At 46.4% G+C, this 24,210-nt stretch overlaps 1 protein-coding gene across 2 annotated transcripts in view; it reads right to left on the bottom strand.

Moving 5' to 3' along the window:
* Positions 1-669: 669 nt before the first annotated feature.
* manba (mannosidase, beta A, lysosomal) overlaps positions 670-24,210 on the bottom strand; it is a 59,068-nt gene continuing 35,527 nt past the window's right edge. The window contains exons 12-17 of one of the 2 annotated variants that reach the window (XM_052045747.1): positions 20,955-21,173; positions 19,262-19,426; positions 16,922-17,066; positions 8,998-9,140; positions 2,566-2,820; positions 671-1,576 (exon numbers count right to left, since the gene is read on the bottom strand). In XM_052045747.1, the coding sequence (XP_051901707.1) occupies positions 1,352-1,576; positions 2,566-2,820; positions 8,998-9,140; positions 16,922-17,066; positions 19,262-19,426; positions 20,955-21,173 (1,152 nt within the window). In that variant the 3' untranslated portion in view covers positions 671-1,351. Of the gene's footprint in view, positions 1,577-2,565; positions 2,821-8,997; positions 9,141-16,921; positions 17,067-19,261; positions 19,427-20,954; positions 21,174-24,210 lie in introns of both variants that reach the window. The other variant, XM_052045756.1, reaches the window with a different exon arrangement.

The following is a 24,210-nucleotide window of genomic DNA, read 5'->3' on the forward strand; positions in this document are numbered from 1 at the left end:
GTGTGATGGTCGGAGATGATATGGTACAGGGAATGTGACGGAGCACGTCCAGAGCTCCCCAGCTTCACTGTTTAAATGCAGAGGTTTCCCCTGAGATCCCAGCTTGAGTGGTCCAGCACTGGAGGGAATGTACCCGCTGAGGCTGTGCATTGGGTAGTGGGGAGCAGGTACTTCCCCCGGCCCACGAAGCCTACCTAGTGGCGCTATGCAGGGCTTGGCTTCAGATGAATATTATTTATATCATTATTCCTCTGAAACCAACTCCTGTCCCAGAATTACCAGAAAGTGCCGGCACAGTGACACAATTAGAATTACTCAAGACATTCCTCTCTGTGCAGTCCTCAGCGGGTTGAGCAGCATCTGAGGGGGGGAAAGGAAATGTCAATGTTTCGGGTCAGGACTGAGAATCTGCCCACCAGCCTTCAACTTCACCAATCACATCTGGCCCGTCTTGCCCCCCCTCCCCCCCCTTCCACTGGCCACCTCCCCGTTCCGCTCGGCCCTGATGCAGGGTTTCGACCCAAAAGGTAACCATTCCTTCCCCCCCACAGACACTGCTCGACCCGCTGAGTTCCTCCAGCAGATGGTTTGTTGCTCCAGATTCCAGCCGCTGCTGCCTCTTGAGTCTTTCATCATCCCAATTCATTTGGTACATTTTAATAAGCAAGATTTCGATACACCGTAATGCTCAATATACATAAATTTAATCAGTGCATCCTTGAGATCAAATCAGATTTGCAGAACAATGTTAATATAAGAAAACAAATTCTTCCACAATATTTTAAAATTATATATTGCCTTTTAAACAATTAGTTTAATCTGAAAGGTCATGAGGTGTAAGAGCTGTTGACGTTGGAGTCGCATTAGTTCACCCATGCAGAGGGGCCACACAGGAACAAATCTCCAACTGAAGCACAGATTTGTAAAAAGATCAGTAATATTTCTGTAATGGGCTTTAATCAATGGGACAAAAGTGAGCACAAAATTACATCGGGGAAGTACAGTGCTGATAATATTGCCAAAAGGAAATTCAACCACTTCCTTGGCAGGAAGGGCACATTTTTTTTATTCCGGCAGGAGTCAAATCCAAATTATTAACATTATGAAAAGATCCTGAGTTGAAAATTTCAGTCCTGACTTCCTGATTTGTCTTTGGTTTAAATACACCATGTTTGTGAATGAAACTTCAACAGGCCACCTTGGTGTTGATGGCCTTCACTCTCTAGTACTCACCAATTTCAACTGATATTTGTGCCTGTTAACCGCAGTGTCCTGAGGGTGGTGACCATTACTCACACAGACAGGGATGTTCATTCAGCTGATCGGACAATCTGCCTTCAGAGGAGAAGGGTCAGTATATGTCCTGGAGGGTGTGGATGGTCAGAGAGCGGCTCAGTTCGGAGATGTTGGTGGAACGCCACGGGATGAAGGTCAGCAGCTTGTTCTCTTCCCACATCAGGAAGCCATTCTCACTGAAGCGCCCCGAGACGTTCCCGACATCCAACCAGACGTAGGGGGCAATACTGGTGGTCCGCAGAGAGATCATGTAAGTGTCCCCTCGCTGGCTGACAGTGGCCTGGGAAACGCAACCCTGATGTGAGACTTGTTCACTGATGTAATATTCTCCACGTAATTACGGCAAACATCACCCTGTGTACATGCACAATGCTCCGGGTACACCCAACGACCCCAGGTACACCCACCATCCCTGGGTACACCCCACCGACCCCCAGGTACACCCACTGACCCCAGGTACACCCACCATCCCTGGGTACACCCCACCGATCCCCGGGTACACCCAGTGACCCCAGGTACACCCACTGACCCCAGGTACACCCACCATCCCTGGGTACACCCCACTGACCCCCAGGTACACCCACTGACCCCAGGTACACCCACCATCCCTGGGTACACCCACTGACCCCGGGTACACCCACCGACCGCCGGGAATACCCCACTGTCCCCCAGTACACCCACCGTCCCCCGGGTACACCCACTGCCCCTAGGTACACCCCACTCTCTCCTGGTATAGTTTAGTGCTGAGGTGTGGCTACATGAATGCAGGAAGTTGGCAAGGAACGGCAGATGGAATTTAACTTGGACGTGTGAACTATGACATGCAGTTAATCCAGGGCAGGACCTACAGCTACAGAGCAGAGCCCTGGGCAGTGTTGTGGGACAGAGACCTTGGGCTACAGGTACAAAGTTCTCTGTATCGGTAACCGGGACAAACTGTATCAGTGACCAGGAGCAACTTTGACACCTCCATGCGGAGAACTTTATCCTGTGGGTAACTGCCTTCCCTCCCTCATACAAAGCTCTCATCCCATCCACCTGCCTCAGGGATGTTTAGAATAATTTTCTTGTCAGGATGCAGACGAACCAGAAACTGTTTGTTCACAGGTTTTACAAAATCCCTAATTACATATTGATAAATCTTCTAAATCCTTGCCAGCTAATCATGTCATCCTAATCCATAGAGACAGGTGATGCCCTCCACAGCTGATCATTCAGCAGTGGGACTGATAAATGTGTGAGTGAGTGACGAGATATGTTGTTACTCACATTAATTTGGGGCTTCCTCAGCGTCTGAGCATCCTTTAGCGATGAGAGCAGGTAGTAATTCGCGGGTCCCAGCCGCTGGCTGTTCAGCTCGAGGGAGAAGATCACCACACAGTGAACTCGGCTGCAACCACAGTGTTTCAGCAGATCACTGGTCACCTCCTTGTACACCGGGGCTGCACTCCTTGCCTTCAGTGAAAAGGATTCAGTGTGGAAAACACACGCCGGCTCCATGAGGCTCCACTGGTACAGCCGAACCTGCACAACAAAGACATGAAGAATTAAACAAAATCATTCCTGCAAGGTATTCCATTTTAGGAACATTACATCAGTGAGTCTCCTGCTCCACCACCCAGTGAGACCAGAGACAGAGTACATACCCTTCAGGTGACCTTCAAAAAGACAAATAGACTTTGCTAATAATCAGTGATTGACTGAGTCAATGACACACTCAGTGTGGGGACGCTGCGCATTCCGTCCCGAGGCAGTGCACACTGCTACAGCTGTGGATCAACATAGAATAACATAGAACACCATAGCACAGTACAGGCCCATCGGCCCACAATGTTGTGCCGACACTTTATCCTGCTCTAAGATCTATCTAACCCTTCCCTCCCACATAGCCCTCCATTTCTCTATCACTCATGTGTCTATCTAAGAGTCTCTTACATGTCCCTAATGTATCTGCCCCCACAACCTCTGCCAGCAGTGTGTTCTATGTACCCACCACTCTTGTGTAAAAAAACTTACCCCTGACATCCCCCTTGTATCTTCCTCCAATCACCTTAAAATTATGTCCCCTCGTGTTAGCTACTTTTGTCCTGGGAAAAAGTCTCTGACTGTCCACTCGATCTATGCCTCTTATCATCTTGTACACCTTTATCAAGTCACCTCTAATCCTTCTTTTCTCCAAAGAGAAAAGCCCTAGCTCGCTCAACCTATCCTCATAAGACATGCTCTCCAATCCAGGCAGCATTCTGGTAAATCTCCTCTGCACCCTCTCTAAAGCTTACACATCCTTCCTATAATGAGGTGACCAGAACTGCACGCAATACTCCAAGTGTGGTCTAACCAGAGTTCGATAGAGCTGCAACATCACCTCACGGCTCTTGAACTCAATACTCCAACTAATGAAGGCCAGCACCCCACATACCCTCTTTCTTAACAACCTTATCGACCTGCGCAGCAACCTTGAGTGATCTATGGATGTGGACCCCAAGATCCCTCTGTTCCTCCACACTGCTAAGAATCCTGCCATTAACCTTGTATTCTGCCTTCAAATTCGATCTCCCGAAATGTATCACTTCACACTTTTCCAGGTTGAACTCCATCTGCCACTTCTCAGCCCAGCTCTGCATTCTATCAATATCCTGTTGTAACCCACAGCAACCTTCTACACTATCCACAACACCGCCAACCTTTGGATCATCAGCAAACTTACTAACCCACCCTTCCACATCCTCATCCAAGTCATTTAAAAAAATCACAAAAAACAGGGGTCCCAGAACAGATCCCTACGGAACACCACTGGTCACTGATCAGGCAAAATACGCTCCATCTACCACCACCCTCTGTCATCTGTGAACGAGCCAATTCTGAATCCACACAGCCAAGTTTCCCTGGATCCCATACCTCCTGACTTTCTGAATGAGCCTTCCATAAGGAACCTTATCAAACACCTTACTAAAATCCATGTACACCACATCCACTGCTCTACCTTCATCAATGTGCTTTGTCACATCCTCAAGGAATTCACTCAGGCTCGTGATGCACGACCTGCCCCTCACAAAGCCATGCTGACTGTCCTTAATCAGCCTATGCTTCTCTAAATGCTCATAAATCCTGTCTCTAACAATCTTCTCCAGTAATTTGCCCACCACTGAAGTAAGACTCACTGGTCTGTAATTCCCAGGGTTATCCCTACTCCCTTTCTTGAACAAAGGAACAACATTTGCCACCCTCCAATCATCTGGCACTACTGGCAAATATCATCGTCAAAGACGCAGCAACCTCTTCCCTCGCTTCCCGTAATAACCTTGGATATATCCCGTCCGGCCCCAGTGACTTATCTATCCGAATGTTTCTCAAAAGTTCCAGCACATCCTCTTTCCTCACGTTGACATGCTCTAGCGTATCAGCCTGTTGTACACCATCCTCACAAACGTCAAGGTCTCTCTCTCTGGTGAATACTGAAGCAAATATTCATTAAGGACCTGCCCTACCTCTTCCGACTCCAGGCACGTTTCCTCTTTTATCCCTGATCGGTCCTCCCCTCACTCTAGTCATCCTCCTATTCTTCACATATGTGTAGAACGCCTTGAGGTTTTCCTTGATCCTACTCGCCAAGGACTTCTCATGCTCCCTTCTAGCTCTCCTAAGTCCATTCTTAAGCTCCCTCATGGCTACCTTGTGACTCTCCAGAGCCCTGTCTGATCCATGCTTTCTAAACCTTAGATAAGCTTCTTTCTTCCTCTTGACGAGATATTCTACGTCTCTTGTCAACCACGGTTCCTTCACTCTACCATCCTTACCCTGCCTCAATGGGACAAACCTATCCAGAACCCCATGCAAGTCCCTCAGTGACCGGTGACAGGACGGGGACGCTGCGCATTCTGTCCCGAGGCAGTGCACACTGTTACAGGGATATGAAACAACACAGCAGGAATTCAGCACACAGGGGCCGAGGTAACCTCGTCCTCCCCATCACCCAGTGGGGAGGGGGGGGCGCAGGGAACACAGTTACCTCCAGTGTTTGGGGGACAATGTGTGTCACTCAATGACATCAACACAGACATCTGTGATTAAGGAGAAGTTAAAACTGGATGTATCGCTGTTACAGTTAAGTAACGGTAACTACAGAGGCATGAGAGAGAAGCTGGCCAAAGTTGATGGGAAGAGGACCCTAGTAGGGATGACGGTAGAGCAGCAATGGCAGGAGTTTCTGGGAATAATTCAGAAGACGCAGGATCAGTTCATCCCAAAGAAGCAGCATTCTAAAGGGAGGTTGAGGCAACCGTGGCTGACAAGGGAAGTCAAAGACAGCATAAAAGCAGAGAGGGCATGCAATATTGTAAAAGTTAGTGGGAAGTTAGAGGATTACGAAGCTTTTAAAAACCAACAGAAGGCAACTAAAAAAGCAATAAGGAGAGAAAAGATGAAATATGAAGGTAAGCTAGCCAATAATATAAAAGAGGATACCAAAAGTTTTTTCAGTTATATAGAGAGTAAAAGAGAGGCAAGAGTGGACATCGGACTGCTGGAAAATGACGCTGGAGAGGCAGTAATGGGGAACAAAGAAACGGTGGATGAACTGCATAAGTATTTTGCGTCAGTCTTCACCGTGGAAGACACCAGCAACGTGCCAGAAATTCGAGAGAGTCGGGACAGAAGTGAGAGTCGTCGCTATTACTAAGGAGAAGGTGCTTGGGAAACTGAAAGGTCTGAAAGTGGATAAGTCACCTGGACCGGATGAACTACACCCCAGGGTCTGAAAGAGGTAGCTGAAGAGATTGTGGAGGCATTACTAGTGATCTTTCAAGAATCACTAGATTCAGGAATGGTTCCGGAGGACTGGAAAATCACAGATGTCACTCCACTGTTTAGAAGGGAGGAGGCAAAAGACAGGAAGTTATCGGCCGGTTAGCCTGACTTCAGTGGTTGGTAAACTGTTGGTAAACTGTTGGGAGTCCATTATTGAGGATGAGGTCTCAGGATACTTGGAAGCACATGATAAAATAGGCCAAAGTCAGCATGGTTTCCTTAAGGGGAGATCTTGCCTGACAAATCTGTTGGAATTCTTTGAGGAAGTAACAGGCAGGATAGACAAAGGAGAGTCAGTGGACGTTGTCTACTTGGAGTTACAGAAGGCCTTTGACAAGGTGCCACACGTGATGCTGCTAAACAAGATAGGAGCCCATGGTGTTACAGGAAAGGTACTAGCATAGATAGAAGATTGCCTTCTGCCAGAGTGGGAATAAAGGGAGCCTTTAGTGGTTGGCTGCCGGTGACTAGTGATGTTCCGCAGGGGTCGGTGTTGGGTCCACTACTTTTCAAGTTATATGTTAATGATCTGGATGACGGAATTGATGGCTTTGTGGCCAAGTTTATGGATGATACAAAGATAGGTGGAGGGGCAGGTAGTGTTGAGGAAGCAGAGAGTCTGCAGAAGGACTTGGACAGGTTGGGAGAATGGACAAAGAAGTGGCAGATGGAATACAGCGTAGGGAAGTATATGGTCATGCACTTTGGTAGAAGGAATAAAGGTGCAGACTATTTTCTAAACAGGGAGCAAATTCAGAAATTGGAGGTGCAAGGGGAGTTGGGATCCTAGTGCAGGATTCCGTAAAGGTTAACTTGCAGGTTGAGTCTGTAGTAAGGAAGGCAAATGCAATGTTAGCATTCATTTCAAGAGGACTAGAATATAAAAGCAAGGATGTAATGCTGAGGGTTTATCAGGCATTGGTCAGACCATATTTGGAGTATTGTGAGCAGTTTTGGGTTAACGTATGAGGAGTGTTTGGTGGCTCTGGGCCTGTACTCACTGGAGTTTAGAATGATGAGGGGGGATCTCATTGAAACCTGCCAAATATTGAAAGGCCTGGGTAGAGTGGATGTGGAGAGAATGTTTCCAGTAGTGGGAGAGTCCAGGACCAGAGGGCACAGCCTCAGAATAGAAGGATGTACCTTTCCAACAGAGATGAAGAGGAATTTCTTCAGCCAGAGGGTGGTGAATCTGTGGAATTCATTGGGGTTGAGAGGGAAAGATAAATCAGCTATGATCGAATGGCAGAGCAGACTCGATGGGCTGAATGGCCTAATTCTGCTCCTATGTCTTATGGTCTTATTAAAAAACATCAATGCTGTTTGCGGGATCTTGCTGTGCATGCACCAATTTCCCAGTGAACTCACTGGCTGTGATGCGGGTTTGTATGCCCAGGTCACAGAAGGGGCTATAGAGATGCAGGTACGTAGTTGTTGAGTGGGAGAGCACTTTTAAACTAACCGACTGGATATCTGATTCCACGGTTGATCAGAGTCGATGTCCGATTTGATAAACTGTCCCGTCAGCTTGGGAGGTTCACCCTCAGCTGACGGAAGCAGTTTCAGTTTGAACCATTGTTTCCCACAGAGGAATTTCTCAGACCTTCTCACACAGATTGGAAGGGAGAGTTACGGAGCCTATGCACGCTCATTCCGTCTGCCTGCAGCAGGTCCCTTTCTCTCTGTGCCCTTACTAGCCAAGTACCTGTCCAAATGCCCTTTGAATGCTCTAACTGCACCTGCCTTGGCAGTTGGTTGTGTACCACCACCACCCCATGGGAAAAACCTGACCCTCAGATCTCCACAAATTTCTCCACTCTCACCTTAAACCTTCACCCTCTTGTTTTAGACCCCTCTACCTTGGGAAAAGCATTTCATCAACTCTATCTATGCCCCCATCACTTTATAAACCTCAATAAGGTCACCCCTCAGTCTCCTGTGCTCCAGTGAGAACAAACCCAGCCTGTCCAATCTCTACCTATAACCACAGCCCTCCGTCCCAGGCAATATCCTGCTGAATCTCGTCTGCACCCCCTCCATTGCTACCACCTCCTTCCTGTAGTGTGGTGACCAGAACTGTACACAATGTGGTCTAACCAGTGTTCTGCACAGCTGCAGCATGATGTCCCAACTTTTATACTCAATGCCTTGGCCTATAAAGGCAAGCATACCAAATGCCTTTTTAACTACCCTCTCCACCTGTGTCAACGCTTCAGCGAGCTATGGTCTTGCACCAAAGGTGTCTCCATACATCAACACTCCTGAGGTCCCTGCCATTTACTCGATACGTCCTGCCAGCATTTGACCTCCTGAAGTGCATTCCCTTACACTTGTCTGGATTAAATTCCATTTGATACCACACTGCCTAACTTTCCAGCTGACCCATGTCCCTCTATTTCCTTAGCAACCTTCTTCGTTATCTACAACTCCACCAGCTTCGTGTCATCAACAAACTTACTGATCAAACCACCAACATTTTAGAACATACAGCACAGCACAGTACAGGTCCTTCGGCCCACAATGTTGTGCTGACATTTTATCCAGCTCTAAGATCTATCTAACCCTTCCCTCCCACAGAGCTCTCCATTTCCCTATCATTCATGTGTCTATCTAAGAGTCTCTTAGATGTCCCTAATGTATCTGCCCCCACCACTTCTGCTGGCAGTGCGTTCCACCAAGTTTTCATCCAAGTTTTTCTATATACGACAAAAAACAAAGGTCCCAGCACTGACCCCTGCAGCACACCACTGGTTACAGACTTGGAGAAACAATCCTCCGCCGGCAAACCAGAGATTGAGCAAGTCAGAAACTCTGCTGGTATCACTGTGCAGAGTGGTGGCCAGCAGAGGCTTCACCTGAACCAGAGCCTCTCCAATGGAACTGTCTCGGATGTACCTGAAGAACAAGTTGAAGGTCTTTCAATAGATCGGAAATTCCGTAGATCATCAGTGTCCCACGGTCTTCGAAAGCTACTGGCAAAACAGGAGCAAAGAAATCCTGTGCGAAGTAGTGAAGCATCTTCCATTTACCACCGTACTCTGGGGAAGGAAACGAATGTACAGTTCTACCAGCCACTCCAACCTTAACTATAACCTTAATTTCTATTGGTTTATTTTCAAATCATGGCTTGCAAGAATAAAGATTAACAAAATTATCATTAAGACTTTCTTTTTTAGCCAACATAGAATCATGGAATTAAGGAGATTTTCAAAGCACAAGGCCATTAGTCCACTGTGTCCCCACTGTCTAAAACTGGAGTTGTTGAGGCTAACTCCCAGTCCCAGCTCTTCATTTTGGGTCTGCGGTGGACCCCCATGCCTAGGTCTGCCATGGACCCCCGGGATTGGGTATGCGGTGGATCACTGGGATCGGGTCCGCGGTGGACCCCCACGACTAGGTCTGCCATGGACCCCCAGGATTGGGTATGCGGTGGATCACTGGGATCGGGTCTACGGTGGGGCCCCCAGGACTAGGTCTGCCGTGGACCCCCGGGATTGGGACTACGATGGACCCCCGGGATTGGGTCATGGTGGACCCCCCAGATGGCGTCTGCGGTGGACCCCCGGGATTGGGTCTGCGGTGGACCCCCGGGATTAGGTCTGTGGTGGACCCCTGGGATTGGGACTATGATGGACCCCCAGGATTAGGTCATGGTGGACCCCCAGGATTGAGACTGCTGTAGACCCCCAGGATTGGGACTGCCATGGAGCCCCAGGATTGGGTCATGGTGGACCCCCGGGATTGGGTCTGCGGTGGACCCCAGGGATTGGGTCATGGTGGACCCCCGGGATTGGGTCTGGGGTGGACCCACGGGATTGGGATTGGGACTGTGGTGGACCCCCGGGATTGGGTCATGGTGGACCCCTGGGATTGGGACTGCCATGGACCCCCAGGATTGGGTCATGGTGGACCCTCGGGATTGGGTCTGCGGTGGATCCCCGGGATTGGGTCATGGTGGACCCCTGGGATTGGGTCTGCGGTGGACCCCCGGGATTGGGTCTGCGGTGGACCCCCGGGATTGGGTCTGCGGTGGACCCCTGGGATTGGGACTACGATGGACCCCCAGGATTAGGTCATGGTGGACCCCCAGGATTGAGACTGCTGTAGACCCCCAGGATTGGGACTGCCATGGACCCCCAGGATTGGGTCATGGTGGACCCCCGGGATTGGGTCTGCGGTGGACCCCGGGATTGGGTCATGGTGGACCCCCGGGATTGGGTCTGCCATGGACCCCCAGGATTGGGTCATGGTGGACCCCTGGGATTGGGACTACTATGGACCCCCAGGATTGGGTCATGGTGGACCCCCGGGATTGGGACTGCGGCGGTCCCCTGGGATTGAGTCATGGTGGACCCCCGGGATTGGGGCTGTGGTGGACCCCCAGGATTAGGACTGCCGTGGACCCCCGGGATTGGGTCATGGTGGACCCCCGGGATTGGGACTGCGGTGGACCCCAGGGATTGGAGCTGTGGTGGACCCCCAGGATTGGGGCTGTGGTGGACCTCCGGGATTGGGTCTGCCCGTGGACCCCCCTGGGATTGCGGCTGCCGTGGACCCCCCTGGGATTGGGGCTGCCGTGGACCCCCGGGATTGGGGCTGCCGTGGAGCCCCGGGATTGGGTCATGGTGGACTCGTTGGTTCGAATCCCATCATGGAGCGGATGCAGAAAGGACAGGCAGCCGAATCAGAGCAGCATTTCCCACAGCCTCTCAATGGACAAGGTCTTCTCTGATATCAAGGAGAAGGCCACATCTGGCTCCCGCCATTTCTCCGCGTGAAGACAATCCCACGCTGCCTCTACATGGATCACGTAGGACGTCATACATGTATAAAACACTGTCTGCTCACATTGTGAAGGCAATTCTGGACAATGCATCCAGGATTAAAATCCACATTGCGTCAAACTATAACAAACCCTCTGCAAAAGTAAAACCCTGCATTTGTATAGCACCTATCACACCTCTTTCAGAATATTCCAAAAGATTTTAGAGTCAACTAAATACTTTTTGAAGGCAATTACTACCCTCAATCCTTTAAGAACTGTGACTACACGATACTGCAGAACATTGTCAAAGATTCAGAGATACCAGCTAAACTTATAACTTTAAAATGGTCAAACTTGCCTGAGAGATAGAATAGCCAAACCAAAGACAATTTTACTCAAGGTAGTTGAAGACAAGTGCAACATATCTAACTGGGTTAACATTTAACATTGCATACAAAATAAACATTAACCTACACTCAGCAAGCCTAACTAGATTAGCAGTGCAATGTAGAGGTGGTATCCTACTGGACTTTTATCAGGATAGGGACTGGCATTGAAAGGAAGAAACACTTATATTTCTATAGCACCCTCCACAACCCTGGGAACTGCTGGAACATTCACAGCCCATCGAGGTGTAGTTGGAAATGTGGCAATCAGGTTGACAACAAATGCTCACAAACAGTAACGTATCAAGGACCAGATAATCTACTGTTTTCAGACAAATATTGGCTGTAACACTGGGAATAATTCAAAACAGTAAGATGGCACCTTTTACATTCACCTGAGAGAATTGACAGGGCCTTGGTGGGAAGTCTCATTGCAATGACAACAGCTTCAATGTACAAACCTCCCGGAATGGTCCCGCATCACTCTGGGTTCCTTTGGAACAGTTTACATTTTTATTGGAGATCAGATTCTGTCAAAGCTGGAAACTCTAGATTTTAATGTGCATTTGGAAAGATAACCAATATGACGTGAACTGCAAACTGCCAGCAGAACAGACTTTTACACTGCGGAGAAAAATCATTCCTGATAAGGTGCCTTCTGGTAGATTTCTGAACTGTCCAGTACTAAGGTGATTGATGAGAATGAAGTTCTCAAAAACATTAAAATCAGATGCAGGTCGGAAATTCCTAGCCATAACACCATTTCACCAGCTGTCACTCCTTTGCCTCAGCCTTGTGGGGTTTTCACTTATCATAAAACCAAAGATGACAGGGTCAGTGTTGGCTTGGCAGTGTTGACTGCACCCTAAAAATTGGAGCTTCAACATTAATGACAATCATGGGATATTCCAGCAAAAAGAATATCATACATCCAAGGTTTTACGGGAAGCGAGGGAAGATTGCTGTGCCTTTGGTGATGATCTTTGCATTCTTACTGGCCACAGCAGTAGTACCAGATGATTGGAGTGTGGCAAATGTTGTTCCTTTGTTCGAGAAAGGGAGTAGGGATAACCCTGGGAATTACAGACAAGTGAGTCTTACTTCAGTGGTGGGCAAATCACTGGAGAAGATCCTTAGAGACAGGATTTATGGGTGTTTGAAGAAGCATAGGCTGATTAGGGACAGTCAGCATGGCTTTGTGAGGGGCAGGGCGTGCCTCACGAGCCTGAGTGAATTCTTTGAGGATGTGACAAAACACATTGAGGAAAGTAGAGCAGTGGATGTGGTGTACGTGAATTTTAGTAAGGCATTTGACTTATGGAAGGCTCATTCAGAAAGTCAGGAGGCATGGGATCCAGGGAAACTTGGCTATGTGGATTCAGAACTGGCTCACCCATAGAAGACAGAGGGTGGTTGTAGATGGAGCATATTCTGACTGGAGGTCGGTGACCAGAGGTGTTCTGCAGGTATCTGTTCTGGGCTCTTTGTGATTTTTATAAATGACTTGGATGAGGATGTGGAAGGGTGGGTTAGTAGGTTTGCAGATGACATGAAGGTGGGTGGTGTTGTGGATAGTGTAGAAGGTTGCTGTAGATTACAACAGGACATTGATAGGATGAAGAACTGCACTAAGAAGTGGCAGATGGAGTTCAACGTGGAAAAGTGTGAAGTGATACGCTTTGGAAGATCGAATTTGAAGGCAGAATACAAGGTTAATGGCAGGACTCTTAGCAGTGTGGAGGAAGAGAGGGATCTTGGGGTCCAAATCCATAGATCCCTCAAGGTTGCTGCGCAGGTTGATAGGGTTGTTAAGAAGGCATATGGTGTGTTGGCCTTCATTAGTTGGGGTATTGAATTCAAGAGCTGCGAGGTGATGTTGCAGCTCTATAAAACTCTGTTTAGACCACACTTGGAGTATTGTGTTCAGTTCTGGTCGCCTCATTAGAGGAAGGATGTGGAAGCTTTATAGGGTGTGCAGAGCAAATTTACCAGGTTGCTGCCTGGATTGGAGAGCATGTCTTTTGAGGATAGGTTGAATAAGCTGGGGCTTTTTTCTTTAGACGAAGGAGGATGAGAGGTGAGTTGATAGAGGTGCACAAGATGATAAGAGGCATAGATCAAGTGGACAGTCAGAGACTTTTTCCCAGGGCGACAATGACTAACATGAGGGGGCATAATTTTAAGGTGGTTGGAGGAAGGTACAAGGGGAACGTCAAAGGTCATTTTTTTTTTACACAGAGAGTGGTGGGTGCGTGGAACACACTGCTGGCAGAGGTTGTGGGGGCAGATACATTAGGGACATTTAAGAAACTCTTAGACACATGAATGATAGAGAAATGGAGGGCTATGTGGGAGGGAAGGGTTAGATAGATCTTAGAGCAGGATAAAATGTCAGCACAACATCGTGGGCCGAATGGCCTGCACTGTGCTGTAATGTTCTATGTTCTATTACAAAGATAAACCCACAAGGTTTATGGGGCAGGAGGTACAGAAGCCTGAAGTCCCACACCACCAGGTTCAGGAACAGCTACTTCCCTTCAACAATTCAGTTCTTGAACCAACCAGCACAACCCCAATCACTAGAGCTTAGCAACACTATGACCACTTTGATTATTTTGCACTAAAATACTTTGTTTTTTTTGTTCTAATTGTGTTCTTTCTTGTAAAAATTGTGTATAATTTAAGTCCAATTTACATTTTACTTGTGAATGTTGCTTATCTGATGCTATGTGTCTGGTGCTGCTGCAAGTAAGTTTTTCATTGTACCTGTGCACACGTGGACTTGTGCATACGATAACAAACTCGACTTTGACTTTGACTTCTGATTACTCTCTGTCAGCACAGCCCAGTGCCAATCTGGTGAGGTGTGAATCTGGAAACAACAAAGGAACTGCTTGCTAGCTAATTAAAACAAGGCCACATTTCTTTATTAACCCCAGGCATGCCAAAGTGCTTCAGAGCCAATGGCTACCTCTTGAAGTGATGTCACTGTTGGAATGTAGCAAAATACTATTTGCACATTGCAAGCTCCCACAAACTCGCTAACACTTACCTCTTCATCCTGTCATAACAATGATCTGTAATAAGCCTGCCCCTCAAGGGAAGGTCGCTGTCTGAGCCTCTATCCATGCACCACTGCCTCCCAAATGCAATGCATGTTAAATTCAAAACTACTCTCCTTCCCCTGATCTCTCCACAACCAACAAAAAATTTCCCTTAGAGAGCATCGCTACCCCAGTGGCGATTAGGGAGGTGGGGCCCTCCAAGATAAATTTAGTGAGACCACACTTGGAGTATTGTGTGTGAGCTGTAAGGAAAGGTTGGACAAACTTGGGTTGTTCTCCCCAGAGGCCTGATAGAGGTTTTTAAACTTATGAGAGGCAGAGATAGGGTAGACAGTGTCCCCAGGGTAGAAATGTCAAACACCAGAGGACAGGCTTTTAAGGTTGGTGGGGGGGGGGGAGGAATTTAAAGATGACATGAGGGGCAAGTTTTTTTTTATGCAGAGATTGGTCGGTGCCTGGAATGGGTTACGAGGGGTAGTCATGAAAGCAGGCAGTTTGGTGGAGTTAAGAGGCTCTTAAGATACATGAATATGAAGGGAATGGAGGGATATGGATGATACACAGGAGGAGGACACTTAGTATAAATCGGCATCAGGATCAGCACAACATTGTGGGCTGAATGGCCTGTCCTGTGCTGTTCTGTTCTAAGTTGTATTAAAATCCCCCACACAAGCTGGGCAAGTACAATGCCAATGAATGGTTGGGCAAGGAACAACAATCCAAGTTTGTCCAACCTCTCCTTATAGCTCATACCCTCTAATCCAGGCAGCATCCTGGTGAACCTCTTCTGCACCCTCTCCAAAGCCTCCACATCATTCCTATAGTGTGGTGACCAGAAATGGACACAATATTCCGTGTGGCCTACCAAAGTTTTTTCCCAGGGCGAAAATGGCTAACATAAGGGAGCATAATTTTAAGGTGATTGGAGGAAGGTATAGGGGGGATGTCAGGGGTAAGTTTTTTACACAGAGAGTGGTGGGTGCGTGGAACGCACTGCTGGCAGAGGTTGTGGGGGCAGATACATTAGGGATATTTAAGAGACTCTTAGATAGCCAAATGAATGATAGAGAAATGGAGAGCTATGTGGGAGGGAAGGGTTAGATAGATATTAGAGCAGGATAAAATGTCAGCACAACACTGTGGGCTGACGGGCCTGTACTGTATTGTAGTGTTCAATGTTTTATACAGCTGCAACATGACTTCCTGGCTCTTACGATCTGTGCCCCTAGCGACAAAGGCAAGCGTGTTGCCACTTGTGTTGCCACTTTCAGGGAGATGTAGACTTGGACCCCCAGATCCTCTGTACATTACTTCAGGGAAGAATACAGGAATGCTTGCTCAGGGTCGAGCCACATTACACCCGACACTCCTGTCTGCATCTGCTCACTGATTCGTTATATTTATCCTATATCACAAAGGTCACCTCGAGGCTAGGAATTTTCCAGGCTGAGAAGGAGAGGAAATCCTCAGTACCTCACTGCTCTCAGACACCAGGGTGTGTGCGTTCCTATAGCGGCATATACTAATGTGCTGAGCTAAGATGAAGGCAGTGCAAACAGGTCCTTTTACAACTGGCACTGCAACATTCCAAAGCCAGGAACTATTTTCAAATATTCAGAGAGTAAAGATACCTACTTCATTCCGTGGGATTATTTCCTCTTATCAGGAAGCTGTAATTAGTTTACAAGAATTAAATTCCAAAATCTGAAACTGAAAAAGAAATCACTTCTCAAACTTACTTTTGTTTTAAGATTGCATTTATATTTCAATAGTCTCAAATTGAGGTGGTGCAAAGTTATCTTTTGGACTGGGCCTCACATTATCGCTTAAATCAATAAACTATATCACAGATGCAGTTCCCATTAATCTACAAAAAGTTCCTATCAACATATATGTGTAGCTTCAGTAGTTTCTGTTTAGGAACGTTTAGACTGTAGCTCAAGGACCTGAGTGTGTGCTGAAATGAAGGAATCTCACAAACAGCAGCACATGTACAAATGAAAATCAAAAGGCCTGTGATTCTCAGATGGGCACTCCCAACAGTCCAGGAACACAGGTGAGTCAAAAGGTTCAAAGTCCCACTCCAGAGACTTGGGAGTTTTCCTTAAAAATCTACACTGGCACTACACACAGTACTGAGAGTGCACGGCACAGCATTTTTGATATAATGTTATACTGAGACCTGTTAATCACAGATGGAAAATAAAGATCTTGTACATTTCACTACTGGGAGACCTCCCTGTTGTAACATCAATACTCTACCTCGAGGCAACACCACTGAGATGGAATATCTGGTCATTATCACATTACTGTGCAATTGGCTGCTGCCAATATAACTCTAAAACGTAATTCACTGTCTGTACACACATTTGGATGTGTGAGGTGATGAAATGTGCTGGCAAAGTGGGACTCACTGATTCAACCTTGGGACATCCACCCAGTTTAATATTTCGGACCACCTGTACCAAGTTGACATTTCAACAGATTCATCTTATTTCTTTGTAAGAGAACAGCTGACAGCCCAAGCAGGGCTTTAACCTGTTACAGCTCAAGCAGTGGCTACAAAGGCCCAAAGATTACACATATAATTGGAAGGTTCGTACCAATGGAAGACCAGGAGGGGGCTTGCCAGATGTCATTGAGCTGCCAGTACAATGCACCCATTGTCAAACCTTTCCCATCAATGACTTCACTCTGACTCCGCCGATAGAATTCAGTCTGCACTTTTATACACTGTGCTTGCATCACCTGTTTGCAAAGGAGGACACGTTTAGGATCTGCAAACATCACATCAATGTTGTCAAACCAAAAGAGAATTAGTCACTAGTTCAAATAATCTTAATCTTTACCCTAAACTTCCCCCTCACTCCAAACTTATCAAAGTTTTCAAAAGATCAAAATAAAAGTGCAAGTTTTAAAGCGGTGACATCGCTTCCATTGAAATCCACAGAAAGTCAACACCCACCAAAATTTAAGTTTCTTCAGACCATTTGGTTCTGTTCATCCAGCACAGGGAAACAATTTACATTCCTACAGAACATGATGATCTGGCTGGTGTGCTCCGTTATACCGTGGGCAGTCCCACTTCATAACTTGCTAATCAGCATGCACTAGCAGCTGTGCAAGGAACGTATCAGATTTCCAAGGTTCTGCTGATCACTCCTCTTATGGCCTGGTATTATGCATCAAGGTCTACCAAGAATGGGTGACATCCAGGAACTGAGACTCATGATCTGCTGGAACTTTACGAGGCCAAAGTAGCAAAGAAATTGCAATGACCATTCTAATCCTTACAAAGCTACAGAGAAAAACACCAGTAACTCCTGGTATTCTCACTTTTACCATTTTCTTTCTTAATATATGATTAGCTCCTCAAACCGATGAATGTCATGACCTAACTTTCCATAGAACCATACAGCACAAAACAGGCCCTTCGGCCCACCATGTTGTGCCATCCATCAAACCACCCTCACGCTACCTAACCCCCTCCTCCCGCATATCCCCCCATCCCACACTCCTCCATATGCCTATCCAACAAACTCTTGAACCTGTTCAATCTATCTGCCTCCACCAACACCCCAGGCAGTGCATTCCATGCACCAACCACTCTCTAGGTGAAAAACCTCCCCCTGACATCTCCCCTGAACCTCCCACCCATAACCTTAAAGCCATGCCCTCTCGTCTTGAGCATTGGTGCCCTGGGAAGGAGGCGTTGATTGTCTACTCTATCTATTCCTCTCAATATTTTATATACCTCTATCATGTCTCCTCTCATCCTCCTCCTTTCCAGTGAATAAAGCCCTAGCACCTTAAGCCTCTCCTCATATTCAATACTCTCCAATCCAGGCAGCATCCTGGTAAATCTCCTCTGCACCCTCTCCAATGCCTCCACATCCTTCCTATAATGAGGCGACCAGAACTGGACACAGTACTCTAAGTGTGGCCTAACTAGAGTTTTGTAAAGCTGCATCATCACCTCGCGGCTCTTAAACTCAATCCCGCAACTTATGAAAGCCAACATCCCATTGGCCTTCTTAACTGCTCTTTCCACCTGTGAGGCAACTTTCAATGAACTGTGAATATGAACCCCCAGATCCCTCTGCTCCTCCACACTGCCAAGTACCTTGCCATTTACCCAGTACTCTGCCCTGGAGTTTGTCCTTCCAAAGTGTACCACCTCACACTTCTCCGGATTGAACTCCATCTGCCACTTGTCAGCCCAGCTCTGCATCCTATCAATATCCCTCTGTAAGCTCCGACAGCCCTCCACACTATCCACAACACCGCCTATCTTAGTGTTGTCCGCAAACTTAGTAACCCAGCCTTCTACCCCCTCATCTAAGTCATCTATAAATATCACAAAAAGTAGAGGTCCCAGAACCGATCCCTGCGGGACACCACTAGTCACTGCCCTCCAATCCGAGGGCACTCCTTCCACCACAACCCTCTGCTTTCTACAGGCAAGCCAATTCCTAATCCACACAGCCAAGCTTCCTTGGATCCCTTGGCCTCTGACCTTCTGAAGAAGCCTACCATGAGGAAACTTATCAAACGCCTTACTAAAATCCATGTAAACCACATCCACCGCACTGCCCTCATCAATCTTCCTGGTCACCTCCTCAAAGAACCCTATCAGGTTTGTGAGGCAAGATCTTCCCTTCACAAAGCCATGCTGGCTGTCCCTAATCAGTCCATGATTCTCTAGGTGTTCATAGGTCCTATCCCTTAGAATCCTTTCACTGTGTGACTGAGCTCCTCGTGCACTGCTAAACATCAATAAGCCAACTACTTTTGCTTCTTCACTTTGCCTTATGTTTCTAATCCAGTCTCAGGATTATGTATTTACAATTATGTACCTGCAATCCTGATAACAGAAAAAATTTTGGTATTTACGAGTTTCCGAACATTAAATTATTCTGATACACCAGAGTCATTAGTCTAACCTGAGAAAGGTAAAGTGTATTTCTGAAGTTTTGCAGGGGATCCTTTGCCTGAGGAAGTTTAAAGTGAAGCTGGATTTGGTTCAGCAGTACCTCGTTGCCAGCAGTTAGATGCTGTCGGTGATTAACGAAGGAACTATTGAAATTCCAGTCTTCAGCAGAAGAAACCTAGTCAGCAAGAAAATATATTTCAGAAGCATTTGACTTTCCTCTCTGATGCACCATGCACCCAAACTCCTCCTTAAAAGTGAAGACAGAGTGGAGATCTTGGATTATGATCTGTAGCAAAGCCATTTTTTCCTTTAGATATGAAAACTCTTTCAAATAAAAGGGAAGATTTATAGCAGTTTTCAAATTAGTTATGTTTACAAGCAGCTCATTGGGAGCAGTACAGATCAGAACTGGGCTGGCTTTTCAGTTACTCACTTGAAGGTTAAACCACCCAGGGAGATCCAACTGACAAACAAAACTGTGAACCAGAGTGGGAAATTCACAGCTGCAGACCTCAATCTGCCCTGATTTAGCTGACCTTAGCCAGGGTTAGTGGTACAACTAATGCAACAATCTTATCAGACAATTTATTTAATTACCACCCATCAATTCTGGTGAATATGTTTGTGCAAGTGTGCATGTTAAAGATTTTGAGCATGTGTATGTGCAAGCATTTCAAGAGTGTGTGTGTGTGTGTGTGTAAGCAAATATGTTAGCACAAGCATGTGTGATGATCTAAACTTGTAAATGCACATATATGTGTGAGCATTAGTGCCTGGGTATTTAAGTGTGTGAGTGTTTGTACACAGACTGACATCAGGAGCAGTCGTGACGCTGCTGTCAACAGAAGAGGTGGAGAAACGTTTAGCAGAACAACAGCTCACTGTGTGAATGTGAGCGTCCACTTCCATGATTCCAATAATTACTAAACTGAGCAAAAGATTGTTCTATGTGCTGCTACATCTGGCCATGAGCAACACTTACATAATGAAGCATCAACTATAGATTCTGATTAAGGGTCTTTGACCTGAAATGTTTCACTTTCTATATTCGCTGCCTGACCTGCTGAGTGTTTTCGGCATCTTCTGTTTTTATTTCAGATTTCCAGTCTCTGCAGATTTTTAATTTTCATATCTTAGGAGAGTCAGAACAGCCAAAACATTAGAGGTGAACAAGGACGGAACATGATCCTCTGGGCCTGTTCCTGTGTTGCACGACCCTATCACCCTGATTACAAATTGCTGTGTGTGTGTGAAGGTAAATGAATGAATCACCCAGCTGTTTCACAAGATTCTCATTACATTGCAACACATTTCCTTGCTTCCGCACAGAAAAACTGATAACTGATAACTTCAAGAACTATTTCTGTATGGAACAGGACAAATCTCACACTGAATTGCTGGCATTCACCTTCAAAGGTCATTTTAGATTTGTAAAGAAAAGGTTTTATCAGAGAAACCTGTCAAGTGATTAAGTCCTTGAAATGTTCAGATCAGCAGCCATCCAGAAAATTTTCAATATTCAACATCCTGGGGACTTAAAGAATGCTTTAAACAACAAGCAGGAGATGCACGATCAGATCAGATATCACATGCATGACAATAACACACTACGAACTGAATTAATGAGATGACTTTGTTAGACAACTGGAGCAGCTGATCTATTTACCAGCTGCTATCATTACAGACAAGGTAATGGTACAAACCCTCTCCAGTGTAGAGAACGAGGGCCAAGACTGGAAGCCATATTCAGATGCAAATCTTGGCTTTGGAAAATGTGTCCAGTCCCAGCAGTCTTTGTAGTAATTATAATAGTGAACATCACCATAGTGGTCGTCATATGGGTTCTTGGCAACCCAATGCTCCTGAATGGATTCCTTCCCATTGGTGGGACTCGAGGTGATATACGGGCGGTTTCTATCCTCCTGAGAACAGATTTCAAATGTTAGTCAAACAATTACACTAAGCAAGAGTGTATTAATCATAAAAGTACTGAAAGGCAAACAGGAAATGCTGGTGATATTCGGAGGTCGTGGACATCAGTGCAGACAAAAACAAAGTTAATGCTTCAAGTCAGTGACCTTTTATCTGAAATTCTCAGACAAATGCTTCCTGACCTGTTGAGATTTTCCAGTGTTTTCTGCTATATTTTCATATCCATTGTATTTTTCTTTTCAATTTCAAAATAATGGCTTATTTTGACTTCCAATAGCAAATCATTTCTTTATTCTTCAAGAATCAAGCCTTGACGTGAAGTTGAACATACAGCACAGAACAGGCCCTTTGGCCCACAATGTTGTGCCGACATTTTATCCTGCTCTAAGACCTATCTAACCCTTCCCTCCCACAGAGCCCCCCATTTCTCTGTCAATCATGTGTCTATCTAAGAGTCTCTTACATGTCCCTAATGTATCTGCCCCCACAACCTCTGCCGGCAGTGCGTTCTAAACACCCATCACTCTCTGTGTAAAAAAAACTTACCCCTGACATCCCCCTATACCTTCCTCCAATCACATTAAAATTATGCATCCTCGTGTTAGCCATTGTCGCCCTGGGAAAAAGTCTCTGAATGTCTACTCGATCTATGCCTCTTATCATCTTGTACACCTCTATCAAGTCACCTCTAATCCTTCTTCTCTCCAAAGAGAAAAGCCCTAGCTCACTCAACCTATCCTCATAAGACATGCTCTCCAATCCAGGCAGCATCCTGGTAAATCTCCTCTGCACTTCTCTAAATCTTCCACATCTTTCCTATAATGAGGCGACCAGAACTGAACATAATGCTCCAAGTGTGGTCTAACCAGAGTTTTATAGAGCTGCAACATTACCTCACGGCCCTTGAACTCAGTACCCCGACTAATGAAGACCAGCACCCCACATACCTTCTTTCTTAACAACCCCATCGACCTGCGCAGCAACCTTGAGTGATCTGTGGATGTGGACCCCAAGATCCCTCTGTTCCTCCACACTGCTAAGAGTCCTGCCATTAACCTTGTATTCTGCCTTCAAATTCGATCTTCCAAAGTGTATCACTTCACACTTTTCTGGGTTGAACTCCATCTGCCACTTCTCAGCCAGGCTCTGCATCCTATCAATGTCCTGTTGTAATCTAGAGCAACCTTCCACACTATCCACAACACCACCAACCTTTGTATCATCTGCAAACTTACTAACCCACCCTTCCACATCCTCATCCAAGTCATTTATAAAAATCACAAAGAGCAGGGGTTCCAGAACAGATTCCTGCGGAACACCGCTGGTCACCGCCCTCCAGGCAGAATGCGCTCCATCTACCACAACCCTCTGTCTTCAATGGTGAGCCAATTCTGAATCCACACAGCCAAGTTTCCCTGGATCCCATGCCTCCTGACTTTCTGAATGAGCCTTCCATGAAGAACCTTATCAAATGCCTTACTAAAATCCATGTACACCACATCCACTGCTCTACCTTCATCAATGTGCTTTGTCATATCCTCAAAGAATTCAATCAGGCTTGTGAGGCGTGACCTGCCCCTCACAAAGCCATGCTGACTGTCCCTAATCAGCCTATGCTTCTCTAAATGCCCTTTTAATTCTCCAAATTAAAAGTCCTTAGAAGTGCAAACACATCTAGTGGTGAGCACGGTGGATATTAGAACATCGTGAGGTGATTTACACAAGGTACTTAAGGTGATCAAAGGAACTGACATAGTGAGAAAACAAACTATTTTGTCAGATACAGGAAGCCCAAGAAGAGGCAGAGCCTTTAAATCAGAGCCAGGTATTGAGGGGGACAGCACGAAGCTCTACAGAGTGTGCGGACCTAGAACTCTTTTAAATATTCTTCTCTGGTTTTATGGTCGGATATTTTCACCCCCACAGCACTGCTGGAGAGGAGAAGCAGCCAGATTGCAGAGACTGAGTGATTCTTCCCCCAGTCAAATGAAAATGTCACAATGTGACTGTGGGGCTTTGTTAGGTGAGGGTCATAAGGACCTGGGAGCAAAGGTAGGTAAATGGACTGAGGATACAGATTGGCTGACGTCCAAGTTATTGCTGGATAGGTCTGAGAGGCTGAAAGTCTTCCTCCTGCTCCCAGAGCTTTGCTTGCCCCATTGACCCTGCTCCAACCCAACTGGAAAAATCCCAATAAGAGATTTAAAACATGCAGAGCAGCAGATAGATCACATGCTGCCAAAGGTACCTATTACCGTCATTACATGCTTTTACATCTGTTTACATCTCCTGCAGATGTTTGTATAAATCACACATCAGCAGAACCTTGCTTATACCCAGGGCCTCCATACATAGAACACTACAGCACAGTACAGGCCCTTCAGCCACAATGTCAACCCTTCAGCTGACATCTTATCCTGCTCGAAGATCTATCTAACCCTTCCCTCCCACATAGCCCTCCATTTCCCTATCATTCATGTGGCTATCTAAGACTCTCTTAAACATCCCTAATGTATCTGCCCCCACAACCTCTGCCAGCAGTGCGTTCCACGCACCCACCACTCTGTGTAAAAAAACTTACCCCTGACATCCCCCTTATACCTTCCTCCAATCACCTTAAAATTACGTCCCCTCGTTTTAGCCATTGTCGCCCTGGGAAAAAGTCTCTGACTGTCCACTCGATCTATGCCTCATCATCTTGTGCACCTCTATCAAGTCACCTCTCATCCTCCTTCTCTCCAAAGAGAAAAGCCCGAGCTCACTTAACCTATCATAGAGGATCATGTTTCTCTGGAAGGCTGTGAAAAGGTTCAGGGATGTTCTGAGCTACAGTATAGAAGACCTCTATAGGATGGACTCTTGACCTCACAATCTACCTCATTATGACGTTGCACCTTATCGTCTGCCTGCACTGCACTTTCTCTGTAACCGTGACACTTTATTCTGCATTCTGTATTGTTTTCCCCTGTACTACCTCAATGCACTGTTGTAATGAATTGATCTGTATGAATGGTATTGTCACATGTA

The sequence above is a fragment of the Pristis pectinata genome, chromosome 2 (assembly GCF_009764475.1).
Source record: "Pristis pectinata isolate sPriPec2 chromosome 2, sPriPec2.1.pri, whole genome shotgun sequence".
Classification (NCBI taxonomy): Eukaryota; Metazoa; Chordata; class Chondrichthyes; order Rhinopristiformes; family Pristidae; genus Pristis; species Pristis pectinata.